Below are 17,031 nucleotides of genomic sequence, written 5' to 3'. Positions count from 1 at the left end.
TTGCTTTTTCTAATAACTTATAACGACAGGGACACGAACACAGAAACATCGAGGACAGTTAAAAATCATAGATGCTCTCCCGTCGGGAATCGAACCCGGGACACCATACACCCGGCGCACGTGCTAGCCACTAGACCAGCGGGGAGGACACCGCTTACTCCCTGTGTCGTTAGGGATTACGACCACTGTATTGCCAGCTATCACTTCTGTGGGTTGTATACTATGATCACATGTTTCTTCTTTGCTGGAAGAGTTAAACCTACATTCTATGTAATACATGAGGTATTTAGACCTACATGCTCTTCATATAATGTAATAAAAGGGTCATGCTGGGAATAAGAAAAAGAACATTCCTTGGACAAAACGGAAACTATTGGCATCAGAAATATTTATCTACGAGGCATGCGCAGTAGTATATTTCAGAATAGTTACTGTTTAGTTCAGTAAACGAAGAAAGGGGTATAAAAAAGCAAATATGTCGCGTCAACGAGATTGACCAAAGTTGACAGAGGCGGAAGCGAATGTGTAGTAACATAACAACTTGGTTAAATTGATAATTGGTTCTTTATTCTGTAGTAGATCGTATCACGACTTTACGGGAGAGCAGAGAAAGACTTACTAACGCTGTCATATAGTTAGCTTTAGTAACACGATCATACAGACACAAATGGATGTAACTGTGAGTACTACAACCTTGGATTTAACGAAAGCCGTTTAGATATTCAGTAGTTTGCAGGGTTGTATAAGACACAAAAAGATAAGACACAATACAATTCTTCATACCTCAGCTTCCAGTAACTAGATACATGCAATTTCTGGTTAGATACTGAAACTGCTGTCGGATTTTAATACATGACGTATTACAGGATACAAAATGCTCTGCATTACTTGTTTGTAGACAGCTTAGTGTTCTGAAAGGTTGTGTATAAACTAGAGAAAGCCAATTCCGGAATTATTACTTTCCGGACTCCCGAAGGTCAACCGGACAAATTCCGATTTTGGAATAATTCCGCAATTCGGAAAAATCCGTCATTTAGAAATTTCTGATTTTGTTAACATTCCGGAATTCGGAAAAATCCGATTTTTTCGAAATCCGGTGTTTTCTCAATTCCGGAATTTTCTAACTTCCGGATTGTTTCCGAGTTCCGGAATTCTTCTGAATTCCCGAGTTTAACTGAATTCCATAACTTTCCGAAATCCGAAAAGTGAAAGTCCCGCTTCCGAAAAATGAATTTATTTTGGTTAATGTGAATCGTGGCGGGAATAAGTCTTTGACCAGGTAATGGCGACTGCTTTGAAAGAAATGGGGTGTATGAGAATTGAATCTGTCATATTTGTAGTTTCGTGTGGAGAAAAAACAAACTTGTGAACCAGCTGTTTAAGAACAACTCAAGTTATTAATGTAAACTTTTCCGACTTCATAAAAGAAATAGGAAAGACATTTTGAATCGAAGAAATATAACATACAAATTTGTTAGCGGAGACAAAGAAACCTAACGTAACCAGACTAAAAACGAATCTTTTACTGCGTAGCGATCGCGGTTCAGTGGTCATGGTGCTTGTGCGAATGCACTTTTTTTTTTACTTTAGGATCTTTGATGGCGATTGATCGGCGATAACATACGTTTTATTATATTCAGATATTTGAATACTCGGATGTTTCAATACTTGAACTATCAAATCTTCAGGAATAATAATAGTAATAATAATAACCTAATAATAATTATTATTATCTCGTAGAAGATTAAAAGCTAGGAGCTAATTATCGCCCAGGTCATACCATTACAAGCAGAAACGTGACATTTGGAAAGAATATTTTGGTTTGGTTTAATGTTGCTCACGAGAAGAGGAGTTTCTCATCTCGTCTCTAAAACAAATAAAATAACATGAGAATTAACATTTTACATTCGAGACGGGTCAAAGCTAACTCAAAATTTTCGTCTCTCTTTGGAGATGAGAATCGAGACGAGACGAAAAGTATGGTAAACATTTCCCGTCTTGTCTCGATTCTCGAAATAGTGTATGTCCATTCTTTAAGTAACAATTGCTCTGTAGACTGAATCTCATAGGCTATTTCGTTACATTATATTTCAGAGCTCATTGAATTATGCTCTGTGTAGGTATTTTGTAGCAAAGCTTTTATATTTACCTCTGCGTATCCTAAAAATTAGTTTATTATATGCCTTACTGTTGCGTGATATTCAGTTATATTTATTACAGTTATTTCCTTAAAACATAAGTAAAATACTTTCTACATGAAACTTCAATGGAACGTTGCAGTTTAAAATGTTGGTAGTTGCAGAGGTGTGTCTTGAAGGTACGGAACCCTTTCCCCGAAATCTCTACTTTTAAGTAAGATTTGCCAAATTTCAACGGCAAGTTTAAAACTTTTATTATTATTATTATTATTATTATTATTATTATTATTATTATTATTATTATTATTATTATTATTATTATATCAACACCGTGTATAATCTTTAAAAGATATACGGTTTGTATCTGAATAATAAAAGCTAATTGACAGTCGATCTCGGTCGTCGAGAAGTCTTCAGGAGGGAAGGACAGCGGTCACGCTCTGGGTTTGAGTTCCGAAGGGGCAAGTATTCGGGCTCGAGCCATAAATTGTTAAAAGTTATAGGCTTCAGCCAAACATGTTCAAAACAGCTGGGACCGGGTTTAGGCCTCTCAACGGCTCGAGCGGCTCGGCTTACAGCTCATTCACTTCGAACCGAACTGAGAAGTGAGCCGAGCCGATTTGAGCCATCGGCTTAGTTGAGCTGAATCGAAACGTGCCGATGGACTACTTTCAACTTAGCTGGCCTGAACCGTTCACATGAGCCGAGTAGAGGACCCATCCCAACCGAGAAAGTTCGAGCAATTGGCTCAATTGAGCTGAGTCGATGGCTCGTTCCAACTGAGCCGGCTCGGGTCATCGGTTCATCCCAACCGAGCCGACTCGAGCTGTTCGCTCAGTTGATACGAGCCGAGCCGGTTGATATCACTCCCCGAGTTGGTCTTCTGCTTGGGCTCAAAAATTCGACAGTGAAGGTCTCAGCCTTGATTTTAAGAACTACCGTATATACTTATATTGGTGACTACGACATTTGAGGCTGTCTCGTAATAATAATAATAAAAATAACTCTTGTCTTCTCGTTATCTAGACGAGACGAGATACACTAAAATTGCCCCACGAGATGCACTAAAATTACGAGACGAGACGCACCCCTGTCGTGAGCAACACTAAAAGTATTCCACATTACTGCTTACATTTCTCATGGCTTTCGCTTTCCAGTCTAATCAGACCATTATTTCGAAACGAGTTAAAACGAGCTGAACGAGCGAGCGAGCCATTATCAAACTCGACTCAACTCGAAACTCGCCCTCGAAAACAGCTTGACCTTGATCGCTACGCGGTAAACGATTCGTCTTTAGTCTGGTTACGTTAGTTTTCTTTGTCTCCGCTTGCAAACTTGTATGTTATATTTCTTCGATTCAAAATGTCTTTCGTATTTCTTTTATGATGTCGGAAAAGTTTACATTAATAACTTGAGTTTTTCTTAAACCGTTGGTTCACAAGTTTGTTTTTTTCCACACGAAACTACAAATATGACAGATTGAATTGAATTGAATACACCCCATTTCTTTCAAAGCAGTCGCCATTACCTGGTCAAAGACTAATTTCCGCCACGATTCATATTAACAAAAATAAATTCATTTTTTGGAAGCGGAACTTTCACTTTCCGGATTTCGGAAAGTTATGGAATTCAGTTAAACTCCCTAATTCAGAAGAATTCCGGAACTCGGGAAGAATCCGGAATTTAGAAAATTCCGGAATTGAGAAAAACACCGGATTTCGAAAAAATCCGGATTTTTCCGAATTCCGGAATGTTAACGAAATCAGAAATTTCTAAATGCCGGATTTTTCCGAATTCCGGAATTATTCCAAAATCGGAATTTTCCGAATTCCGAAATTTGTCCGCTTTTACCTTCAGGAGTCCGGAAAGTAATAATTCCGGAATTGGCTTTCTCTAGTTTATACACAACCTTTCAGAACACTAAGCTGTCTACAAACAAGTAATGCAGAGCATTTTGTATCCTGCAATACGTCATGTATTAAAATCCGACAGCAGTTTCAGTATCTAACCAGAAATTGCATGTATCTAGTTACTGAAAGCTGAGGTATGAAGAATTGTATTGTGTCTTATCTTTTTGTGTCTTATACAACCCTGCAAACTACTGAATATCTAAACGGCTTTCGTTAAATCCAAGGTTGTAGTACTCACAGTTACATCCATTTGTGTCTGTATGATCGTGTTACTAAAGCTAACTATATGACAGCGTTAGTAAGTCTTTCTCTGCTCTCCCGTAAAGTTGTGATACGATCTACTACAGAATAAAGAACCAATTATCAATTTAACCAAGTTGTTGTATTACTACACATTCGCTTCCGCCTCTGTCAACTTTGGTCAATCTCGTTGACGCGACATATTTGCTTTTTTATACCCCTTTCTTCGTTTACTGAACTAAACAGTAACTATTCTGAAATATACTACTGCGCATGCCTCGTAGATAAATATTTCTGATGCCAATAGTTTCCGTTTTGTCCAAGGAATGTTCTTTTTCTTATTCCCAGCATGACCCTTTTATTACATTATATGAAGAGCATGTAGGTCTAAATACCTCATGTATTACATAGAATGTAGGTTTAACTCTTCCAGCAAAGAAGAAACATGTGATCATAGTATACAACCCACAGAAGTGATAGCTGGCAATACAGTGGTCGTAATCCCTAACGACACAGGGAGTAAGCGGTGTCCTCCCCGCTGGTCTAGTGGCTAGCACGTGCGCCGGGTGTATGGTGTCCTGCGTTCGATTCCCGACGGGAGAGCATCTATGATTTTTAACTGTCCTCGATGTTTCTGTGTTCGTGTCCCTGTCGTTATAAGTTATTAGAAAAAGCAAGTTAAACGAGTGAAGCAAGTAAAATTAGCAATAAGTAAGTTACTGAAACACTTTCGGTGAGTCAGTTAAAAAAAACTGGACAAAGCACTGGCTTTTTGCGCCGTCCATGCGAGTTCGAATCTATCTCGGCTTGATTTTTTATCCATTTGAGAGAAAGTATTGTTTGTTTTCGCTACAGGTAGCCACTCTTTTCGTATTTTTCGCTGTCGTTCACAGTTAAAGTAACTGACTATTCTTATTTTTTCTACGAATGATGGATCTTCTCCTTGGCTTCATGTCAAACATGCACGTAATGAAAAGACGCTGTTGATAATAATAATAATATGAAATATTACTAGCTAACTCGTGTGTGTATTTCGACAATATAATTTTATATTATTATGTAGAAGTAAGTAAGGCTGGCTGGCGCCCGCCCCCCTAATTTTTTTCGATGCGCGTTATGGGTCCACGGTGTCCAACGTTGGTCCCATCTCACTATCATCTCCTGTTCTCTCGATATAAGTTATTGACATTTTGCCTAAAGAGGGCTCTGCCGTGGCCCCATGACTACCCATGACAATGACTCTTCGTTCATTTTGCATTGAAATCGCTTATTTTTCTGAGTACTATGAGTGCATACTGTCCAACGTTGCTCCCATCACTCTACAATTTCCCGTTCTCTCGATATAAATTGCTAATATTTTGTTTGTAAGGGAGATATGGCGTTACAATCATTGCGTTTGAAGAAGAATTGAAAAATATATTGCCTTGCCACAAACAACACCTATTATTATTATTATTATTATTATTATTATTATTATTATTATTATTATTATTGTTGTTGTTGTTGTTGTTGTTGTTGTTTTACTTACCACTAATGTTGCCTACCTTTATTTGCAATGCAATGTGTTACTAAAAAGCAAATCAAATAACACTCCTCGCCATTCAGGCTCCCGAACTCGAAATACATGATTTACAGTTCTCTGTGTTAGAGGAAAGCACATTTATTATATTATTCTTTCAAATAACACGTTTCACAAGTTACTTCACTCTCAATGTGTAATTCCATACCATCACTAATAATCATTTTGTTCCGAAAGGAAAATAACCCTCCTCCTACCAAAAAAAGCCTACCGTAGCTAAAGGGCGTGAACCTGCTTTAGGCGATTAATCGGGTCCAATATTTCAATAAGTCTCTGCACACAAATATTTCAGTAAAAGAGGAAAAGTTATTCAAACTTTCTGAATACCTATTTATGGGCGAAATTTGGTTCCCTTGGAAGTTTTTAAGAGTTTGAAGGGTCACCATTTTGAACATTTTCATCTGATTATTCTGGTTAACGAACTCATCAAGATATTTCAACAATTAATGTTTGTGCCAAGTTTCGTCTCAATCCGCTGAAAATTAGGGTGGTTAATGCATTCACAAATAGCGTTATATATATACAGATAGATAGATAAATAGACCCACAGAGGAAGAGAGAAAAAGTGTTTTGCTCCCTTCTCGCACCTGTGGTGCGTCAGAGCTAAACCGGGCCCCTTTGCAAAACTTATTGAGCAGCCTAACCTAAACAGAAACCTCTTACTTGCTAATGTAGAAACGTGGTCGGGAGGTGTAAGGCATGTAGATATTGTATTTTTAATAACCATGAGTATGGATTCGAACACTCCACTTCCATGTTTTTCTTTTTACTTTTTGCAGCTACATCGGAACGTTCAAATTTTATTCTTTACTAATTGCAAATGGCGTTTACATTCAAAATATGAGGAATTTTGGTGGCATTTGTTCGGATTTTCTTCTCTTTCAAAATTAAGACAAGAATAAAAGCAATACGCAAAGACAAAAAGTGTCATCAGTACTAAACATTACCAATAATAATTGCTACGAAAAACTAAATACGACCTCTTTTACCATCTCTCACCAGCTGCATGTATTATTAACAAAAATTTTTAAAAATGTCCTTGCCGAGGATTCGAACTGGCGACCTTTGTATTTGTAAGCCAGCACCTTAACCACTACACCAAGATCACGGCGTGGTGAACGTTTAGTTGTCGGAGTATTTGTTTTATTTATGTTTTATGTTCCCACTTCGACAATTTTTACACTTTTTTCTAAGTTTAACAGCTGTTTCTGGCTTTCTCTTTCGGTGTCGTCCTTTATTTACACTATGCACTATTCGTATTCACAGCTTGTGCCCCTCTGCAGTGTCTTATTCAGATTAAACTTTTCTTTTTGTCCCTCAGTAAACATTTGATTGATTTAATTCTCATACTCTCCACGGATGGAGCACAGGAATGCCAGACTCGAAAAATAGGTGTACATTTACTTTCCTGACAGATAATACGTTAAGTCCAGAAACTACAGGAATTACGAATGTAACCTACGTTTTTAAGTATGCCACCTACATTTTTTTTTCTCAGTGCATATGGTAATCAGCAGTTGTGCTATTCAGCCGGTTCGTTAGAACCGGTTGTTAAAATATTTCGAGTTTGCAGAACCAGTTGTTATATCCAGACATAACAGCAAATTTTACCTATTATAGTTATGCGCAGGAACAGTAAATTTTAGTTTAATTATCTTTGTTTTTAGACTTTCTTACAGAGACAAGGTTAAACATATGATCTGTCAGAACAAGATATAAGCGTTTATTTCTTAATCTCAAATGCTCAGATATCAAGAATGAAAACTGGGATCACATGAGTGTAGTGGTGAGGGTTATTTATATTTGAAACGCATATATACCATTATCAACAATTTGTTGATCCATTGCTGAATTAATGTCTTTCTAATACTTTTTGACAACCATCTATCTTGAACAGTGTTGCTACAGTCCTAGCTCTGGAGTGGGCTGAAAAATAGTAGCAAATTGAAACAAAAAGGACTGAATTCATTATTTTATACCATCGGGGGTAAAAGTGTCGGGGAACGCGGGGGGACGCCGTGTCCCCACTTTCAGAAAATATATGTGGTGTCCCCTACTTCTAAAAAATTACAATGGGCAAAGATAGGCACGCGGGACGGTGTGACGTCATGCATTCCCCTACTTTCTCAGATCCACTTTTACCCCTGAGTGTAATGCATGGCTCTATAACATGAAAGTAACAGAGGTAAAGTGCTATAACACTCCCCCCCCCTTTTCCAAGAGTTTAATTCAAGAAAGTTTTCTTTAGATTAATTTTTAAAAACATTCAAATAGGACGACTAAAATTTCTACCACACTGCTTCTTTCTCGTCACCTTTATGCGCGGCATCATCTAGCGTCATTTGTTTTCCGGTATAGTTCGAATTACGAATTTTGTACACAAAGTTCGTAGCGTTATGCGGTGTAACGTCACAGAAATGAATGTTCAATAGCATTTTTTAAGAGTCCAAGACACAGTATGAGTAACGTGAGATGTAGGAAAAGTTTTACTGACACTTTGAAAATGTAACAAGTATTTGTTAAATGGTGCTGAACTGGGTAGAATTGTACAATCCGCGGCAAAAAAACCTGCAACATGAGAATGTAAGTTTATTGTGAAACTGCGCCTAACAGCACAGGGAATGAACATAACGTCTAAGTCGAACAAATCACGCCAGAATAAATCTCAGCCTCTTTCCGTGCACACTTATTTTGGAGCAAAAGACTTCGTCATTTCACAATAAACTTATATGCTCATGTTGCAGGTTTTTTTTTGCCGCGGATTGTACCAACTTTTTCACAAAAGGGGCAGAAAATGCCTGCGTGGTACCAACGGGCCGATGAATGACAAAAAGGGCTGAATTTGGTACCATGGTACCAAGTGTGGCAACACTGATCTTGAATAATTCGTTTCCAAGATATTGGCAGTGCTACAGAACCGGTTGTTAAAAAATTAGAAAAACACCATTGGTAATCAGCCAATGTAAATGGTCATTGAACGCAATAAAAATTCAATTCAATTCAATTGTATTATATTGTTGGAAACTATTCAACATGTTATAATTGGCTAAATTATTATTTATTTATATATTTATTTATTTATTTTTTTGTCTTTCAGTTTGGGAAGGTAACTGAAAACTCCAACTTTGGAACTTTGTTTATATATATGTTTCTGTACACTATTTCAACAATCTCAATGAGCTTCCTTTTCTCAACCTTCTTCTCGAGGGCTAATAATGCAGCAGCTATGGCTGGGATATTATTTTTCCTTTGTTACCTGCCGTACCCATTGGCAGTATTTTGGGAAGATAAGATTACGTATACAGTTAAAGTGATACTGGTAAGGATGTACATAAAATAATAACAAATTAAGTTTTACCTTTTTTTCGTGATTGTTATTTATAATTTTATGTCGATAATTTCGGCATCACCAATTTCTGATGCCTTCACTCCATGATGCGCCCGAAGGTATTAACCAAACTGCTGCATGGAATTGCCTTTCGTGTATCTTCTGTAGTGTAATCAGGCCCGTATCCACGGGGAACAAGGGGGGCCGCCCCCCTAAACTTTGGCTGGCCCCCATAAAATTTCACGGTAGGCTTGCAAATGAACTATAATATGGTGATGAAGTATAATATGATTGGGTCGGGCCCCCCTAACTTCTACCGGGCCCCCCTAAATTTTTGGGTTGGCTATGGGTCTGAGTGTAATTGAAAGTGACTCCGTTTGTGATTCCGTAATTCCTGAACCACCTGACCGATCTGGATCAAATTTTCAACATAGATGAGATTCGGGCCTGGAAAGTATTTTTCTTTTCTTCCTCTTTTTTTTTATCACTTCACTCTGACGGTTACCGGTATTCTATATTTAAAAAAATGATATTTAAAAATTGATCGGAGATATTTAAAAAATGATCGAAAATGACCGATATTAGTGTCAGATTCATAGTTTTTGCGGTCTGAGTCTGCAGTCTGAGACGAACAGTGACACTTCTGATGCCGTTTAAATCCAAATTCAGTCCCTATTGCCCTTTACATCCAACATGAAACGTATTCTTCCCGTGCAAAGAACGGATAATGTGCTAAAAGTCCTATTCTTGATCCCCTATGAAAATTAACAATAGCTGTGCTTTACCAGGAGTTAAGGTTATAGTTTGTGTCAATAGAAGAGAGAAGAAATAGAGTGTAATTCTACGCAGCAACTTGGTTAGAACTAGTGCTGTTGAATTTTTGTGACATTTGCGGTTTTCGGTTTTTGAGAAAACCGGTTTTCTGAAAACCGAAAACCGCAAATGCGGTTTTCAAAACCCAAACCGAAACCGCAAATGCGGTTTTCAAAACCGACATTTCGGTTTTATGAAATTTCACTTTTTTCAAAATCCGGTTTTCGGTTTTTCAAAAACCGGTTTTCGGTTTTTTCAAAAACCGATTTCGACAGCACTAGTTAAAACTTCTTTTCTAAGTGAATGTGTTCAGAAGAAGGTATCGTAAATTTGTGATGCCGAAGTTACCGACATAAAATTACAAATAATATACCCAAGAAATTTAAAATAAACTTTATTTTATATTCGTTATTATACAATGTGTTTCAAAACAACACCGATAATGTTTGGGAGGTGATTCCTGACACCAAAATAAGGCAAAAAGTATAGACCAACCTGGGTACACAAATGCTTTCTTTTGGAGTTATAGGCTGCCGAAAAAAAAAAGAAATTCATAGGTTCATAGTTCAAAAACTATGGGATCTACCGTAGTCGGGTCAAGACTTCACTTAGGAACTAATATGTGCCCTATCCAAATATTCATGTTTCAGAATCCTGCGGTACTTCCGCAAAATTTTCATAGAGGTAGTTGGTGAGTACTTCGAACTATATGCCCGTAGCCAAACTCTCTCTATAAAAATTGTTGCGTGAGTATCTTAGGGTTCTGAAACAAGTATTTTTGTACAAGGCACATAGACCTATTAGTTCCTAAGTAAAGTCTTGAGCCGATAACGGTAGGTCCCATAGTTTTTGAAGCTATGGACCCTTAAAGCTCAGTTTTTTTCATGTTTTCGGCAGCGTATAACTCCGAAAGGAAGAATTTGTGCACCCAGGTTGGTCTATACTTTTTGTCTTATCTTGGTGTCAGGAATCACCTCCTAAACGTTGTAGGTGGTGTCGTTTTAAAACACCCTGTATAAGTGCCTACAAGCTAAAGCCAAAAAGGTTTCTGATTTAAAAATGGAGGCATAGAGGTAGAGTTATCAATATATGTATATATATACCTGTTTTGACATTTTCTACCTAGTATTGCATCTTATGATTTTTTGGATTTTAAATTCTTGACCAATTTCCTCCTCCCTCAAAATAATGGTTTAACGTTGACCCTTTTGTGTCCTCGGGTCCAAATTTTTGAAAAAAGAAATCAGAAACAAATAAGTAATCAATAAGCTGTCCTTGCTTTCATCTGATCCTTTGTACTTTATCAAGGTTCAGTGATTATGGTAAGAAATATCTAAAACTACTACTAGGATCCAGAAACGGAAGCTGTCATCCCAACACGGGAGACGGGACGTTTTAATAAAATTTCGAGGGAATTTCTTTAGTGTTATATGATGGAGTTTACATAATTTGTATTTTTATACTAAATTTCTGGATTAATTTTTATTTATTTGTAAATGTTTCAGATACATATCACTGTCCACTTTACACTGAAATAATGTAACAACATATATAAGAAATAACAAAAAAGAAAGAAGAAAAATTAAAAAATAAAAATACCAACTATATATATTTACATATTGATTAAGGGAAATGTTTAATTAAATATATTTAGTTAGGTATGGTAGATGATTTCAGATTATATTATTTACTGACAAACGGTATCCCACGCTGTCGTATCTGTGCAACATTTCAAATCAGTTTATCTGATACTAACTCATACATGACATTGCCGAAAAAGAAAATAAATAAACGGAGAAAAAAAAGAAAAGAAAAATAGTGAAAGTCACAATCTGTATTTTTATCTTCAGTCAATCTAATAACAAAAAAAAAAAAATGCTTCGTTTGCAGTAATAAACAACATCTCTTACGTCCTTCAGGCGAAAGAGAAGTTCCATAGTGTTGTACAGCGGGGGACACTTCTAAATGGTACAACTTAGCCGTAAATCTCCATATGGCTGTACCATTTAGAAGTGTCCCCCGTTGTACAATATCAACACCGATTTAAAACATTGATGAATAATAAATAAATAAATAAATAAATAAATAAAACATTTAACAGTGACAACTTACCCCACAACTACCGGCCCAATTTTCCGCCAACGGGAAAAAAAACACAAACACGTTTTCTTGAAAAAATTAAATAACTCCCTAGCGTTGAAAACAAACACAGTATGAAGCAATTCAGTTTCTAACTTTCCTACCCTTTCAGACCTGATTTTTTGTTTACTCTCCGGTGTTATTTTTATTTTTAATTATTATTCTTTATGACTTAACAAATGAAATACAACCGTCAATTCGTTTGCGGATGTCATATTTAGAGAATTATGGACGAAACGTTTTGCGTGCATTAGGGTTGAAATACGTATGTAAAATAAAAAATGGGATTATTCGAACACATCATTGTGATCTATATAGTTTAGAAACTCAAAATACATCACTAAAACAAAAGGAGAATTTATTGCAAATAGCTTGTTTCGCCAAGAATAAAACAGCCTACGTGGGTGAGCTTTGTCCATTGTGATAGCCCCTGCAAGTAGTCTACAAGAAATGTGCATTGCTTCCTGACAACAGATTAAAACACCACAGAAATAGTGGAAAGTGATTTAGAAAAGTTCAAAGAATTCTGACATAAAAATCGAGCCATTTTGAATCCTCCAAAGTAATTATATTAATCTTAAAACTTAATGTACACAAATGTGACCACCAGGTCTGAAAGGGTAGCAATGTTCACCGTAATATCTCAATATTAACAACAAGCAAGAATAAAAACTTACACTTCCACACACGAGGAAATAAAACACCACAAACTTCTAGGTATGCAAAACATGCTGCGTAATACTAATAATAACATTAATAATAATAATAATAATAATAATAATAATAATAATAATAATAATAATAATAATAATAATAATAATAATAATAATAATAATAGAAAATTACTTTCCCTTTCGATTTTCCTTTCGTTGGTCCATTCATTAATCTCTACGGGTTACTTTCTCAGCAACCATGTCACCTTATTCAACCTTTGCATTATTAACAATTATGCGGGCAGCATGGATAATGTTAACAAACTATTAAAATTTTAAATTATATTGAGGACAAATAACTATTTATTTCCTTCTTCGTTCTTTCTTTGCAGGGTGATCAGCAATTTGTTTTGTACGATTATTTTAATTGTAGGGTAATCTTGCAGACCGGATATGGACTGATCTCTTCCAATGGGTAAAAAGATTACATAAGGCCAAGACAAGTGACGAATGCACATAAGTTAGAGCGTGTGAAGTTGTATCGGTGCATTTCTCTCTTCTCACACAATTTTAAACCGTAGTTTTTCGTTTGCAATACAGAAGCTTGTCGACATATGCGGAAAATATATACAAAAGGACAGTGGCTACGTAGATATCTAGCATCATATGCAAACATACATATGCATTTTGCATTTGAATAAAATAATGTTTGTCTTACTTAGTCTTACTCTGAGGGAAGAACATAGACTGAAAGTATTTGAAAACAAGATCCTGAGACGAATATTCGGACCCAAGAGGAACGGGAATGGGGAATGGCGGAAACTTCATAACGAGGAACTACATAAGTTATATGGTTTACCCAACATTGTTAGGATCGTCAAATCTAGGAGGCTTAGGCGGGCGGGTCATGTAGCTAGAATGGAAGAAAGTAGAAACGCTTTCAAAGTCTTGACAGGAAGACCAATCGGAAAACGGCCATTAGGAAGACTTAGGCGCAGATGGGAGGACAATATTAAGATGGATCTCGCAGAGATTGGAATACAAAGTAGAAACTGGATGCGGTTAGCTAAGGATAGAAGTCAGTGGAGAGCTTTTGTGAACGTGGCATTGAACCTCCGGGTTCCATAGGCCATAGAGTTAGTTAGTTAGTTAGTTGTCCTACTTAGTAAATTGCTTTGGAAGGAAGTCAAATATAGTCTAAATTTAAAGCTAGTATTTCGGCTTTCGCTTAGTTGAACTGATAAAGAACACTGAAAAATTTTGGCGTCTTGTAAACATCACAAATTATATTAACCTCATTTACGCATGTACGGCAAATTGTTTCTAGAAGTTTATGTGCAAGTTCACGCTAAGTGTTAGGAAATTTCAAATAATGAATGACAAACATTGCATCATATATGACAGCATACATTTGATGGAGATTTTCGTTGCTTGATTTCTGACACTTTTCAATTTCATACATTAGTTTGCTTTTGTCAGTTTACATATAACTTACTTGAACCAAAGATAGAGGAACTGGGGTAAGTAGATACTCGGTAACTTTTTCAACGTCCCTTTTCTCGACTGCTGCAAGATACAGTAACCTCTCAAAAAGATCTCGCGAGCACTTCACAGTTTCAAACTTTGAGTTGTATTTGTTTTTTGGGGCTAAAATGTTTGCACAGTTTTTAACAATGCTTCTTGTTGTCGGCTTCTCGACACTATTAGGATTTTTAGCATACATATTTTTAAACATTTCAAAGGCAGCCTAACCTTTTTCATAACCTTCTATCAGCTGATCTGCCATGTCTTCCGCAATAACTTGGCCAGTGGGTAAGTTTAAAAGAGGAGTGTTCGGTTCAATGCTGTAGAAAGGATTCAAAACTTCAGCCATAGTATTCATGATTTCTTTAACATCATTGTTATCTCCGCTGATTCTAGAAATATGATGTTCCGCTTTCATGTCTTCTGCATGTGTTAACCTAATTAGTTCTAATAAAACAGTCACAATTTTGCTCCTAGTGGATCTTGTTTTCATCTATCTTGTTTTGGCAGAATCTCATTTAGTGAATGCTGTGATACCACCAAACCTTGACGCATCGTCCTTATTCACGGTTTTTTCTAGTGCCATGTCTACTGAAACACGAGAAAAAGAACATGTAGAGTGTTTAATGGATAGTCCTCCTTCAGAAAGAGCTTTTCTGGCGCTTGGGCATATCTCTTCCTTGTTAAGAAGCTTCAGTATATATACTGTCATCCAACGAGCGTAATTTGGCCTATTACACGTAAAGAAAATGGGACGACTTACATGTACATGTCAACATTACAGGCTCTGTATGATCTACAGAAAAAATTGTAAATTTCCATGAAATATATGTACTTTTGAAATAATTGTGAAGTTTTACCATGCAAACCTTTTCTTGTCTTGTCTGTGAAAACTTTGTATTCGTCATACAATTGCGTTACATCGTGATCACTCATTTTTTAAAGGGTATTCTCTGTCAAATTTTGGTTACAAATTATTACTTGTTCTTTTATCTCTTCTAAATTCTAAATCTCTTTATCACTTGTTTGTACGAACTTGCTGAAGTGACTTCGTTACATGGCTAGCGATAGTAATATGTGAAGGCGTTTGCATCGGTTGTAATGCTTTCCCTTCATGAATCCTTGGAGTAAGCCAGAGGCCAGAATTCCACTTTCAATCAAAATATGTTCTATTCTATCAAGGAAATAGCCGAGCACACCAAAGAAAGCTAATTCAATGTGAAACGTACAAAATTAAATGAAGATGCCATCGAAACGAGGACTCTTCTGGTTTTGTATTAAAAGAGCCAATTTTGCTGTCGCTTGATCACAGTGAAAAAGCGCAAATGATTTCCCGCATTCAGAAGCAAGTTGCTGCGATATTTTTTAGTGTTTCAAGAACAACATCTGTCCTGGTGGGTGATAAGCTAATGTTTTCTATGTATTCAATTTTTTGAACTGGTAACAAATCGACGGTTGTTTTCGAGTTCAAACTTCACCACATTGGTGTATCTTTACACCACTCAGCGGAAATAATCCAAACAAAATCTCTTTTCAAACTTTCTTCCCAGTCACTGCTAATAGGACACTTTAGAGCAGAAAAGCAAAGAGTGATTACAAGTTTGGGTTTCTTTGGATATTGTTCCAAGACTCTAGATTAGTGCTGAAATGTTCTTGACTTTTCAAGGGCTCCTTCTTGACTTGCAAGCTATGAGAAATCACTTCTGTTCCTGCAAAAACTTATTTATTCTGAAAACAAATGCCAAAAGTATCATGTAATGTGCCTTGACCAGAAAAAGTTTCCAAATTCACATCATAATTGTCCCAAGCCAAACACGGCACGAGTGGTAGTTTTCTTATAATTCTGTCCAGAACCTTGTGATAACGCTTATAATCATTATAAACACCCAATATCTTCTATTTCTGAGACTGTTTACACAGGTTTGGTGATAATTTTCCTCAAAGAAAAAACAAACACTATTCAGTATTTACAATTATTTCTGAAATGGAACCAAATACAGTGATTTGCTTTGTAGATTATTGAAGGCCGAGAACTGCACTATGACCAACGTAAAACTGAATATTTCAGTCATTTTTTAAGATACAATAATGATATTGGTACCCTTGAAAAGGTCAGATTCTGCTCGATCTCGTTTATTTCAAGCTGTTTTCCCCTATCTCTAGCGGTTTCATAGATATTTGCCATGAAAGGAATACAGTGAAGCAAAAGAAACTAAATTCTAAGCAAATTATGTTCCATATTTAAAAATGGCGGCTATATATGTAAACAGCAATGACTTATAATACTTAGCACATCCATTACCATTAATTTGACACAAGAACAAAGTTACTAGCTTCATTGATTGTAAACTTATCCTCATTTAAAGACTGTGCCGTGAATTGTGGCGGCGACCATATTGATGACGTCATATTTCATGCCCCCATCACTGATTTTTAGTAAGACTTCCATATTGTGATTGTGTAGGTTTTAAGCTTCCAGAAAAACACTATGGCTCTTTTGGGTATCAAGGATAAATAAAACCTTTCCTAGCTCTTGGACTAAGAGGAAATATTGTACTAGCAATATGATGTCACATGTCTGTCTACAACGTTGATTCGTGTGTAGGAGAACGTAACGTGGTTAGCAGAGAATTCATGAATACATAAGGATCATGCTTAGGGCCTAGTATGGGTCATAAATTTGTCTGAAACGACATTGTTTCCTAGT

The 17,031-nt window shown here is 36.4% G+C and overlaps 1 protein-coding gene across 1 annotated transcript in view; it reads left to right on the top strand.

Annotated features, from left to right (window-relative positions):
* LOC145672005 (phospholipid-transporting ATPase ABCA1-like) overlaps positions 1-17,031 on the top strand; it is a 378,961-nt gene that overhangs the window by 160,196 nt on the left and 201,734 nt on the right. The window contains exon 15 of the mRNA XM_081741187.1: positions 8,965-9,186. Coding sequence (XP_081597313.1) covers positions 8,965-9,186 — 222 coding nt within the window. The remainder of the gene's footprint in view (positions 1-8,964; positions 9,187-17,031) is intronic.

The sequence above is a fragment of the Thermobia domestica genome, chromosome 15 (genome assembly GCF_964235325.1).
Source record: "Thermobia domestica chromosome 15, izTheDome1.hap1.1, whole genome shotgun sequence".
Classification (NCBI taxonomy): domain Eukaryota; kingdom Metazoa; phylum Arthropoda; class Insecta; order Zygentoma; family Lepismatidae; genus Thermobia; species Thermobia domestica.
The sequence above is the reverse complement of the archived record's forward strand: the minus strand, read 5'-3'. Positions and strand labels throughout refer to the sequence as shown.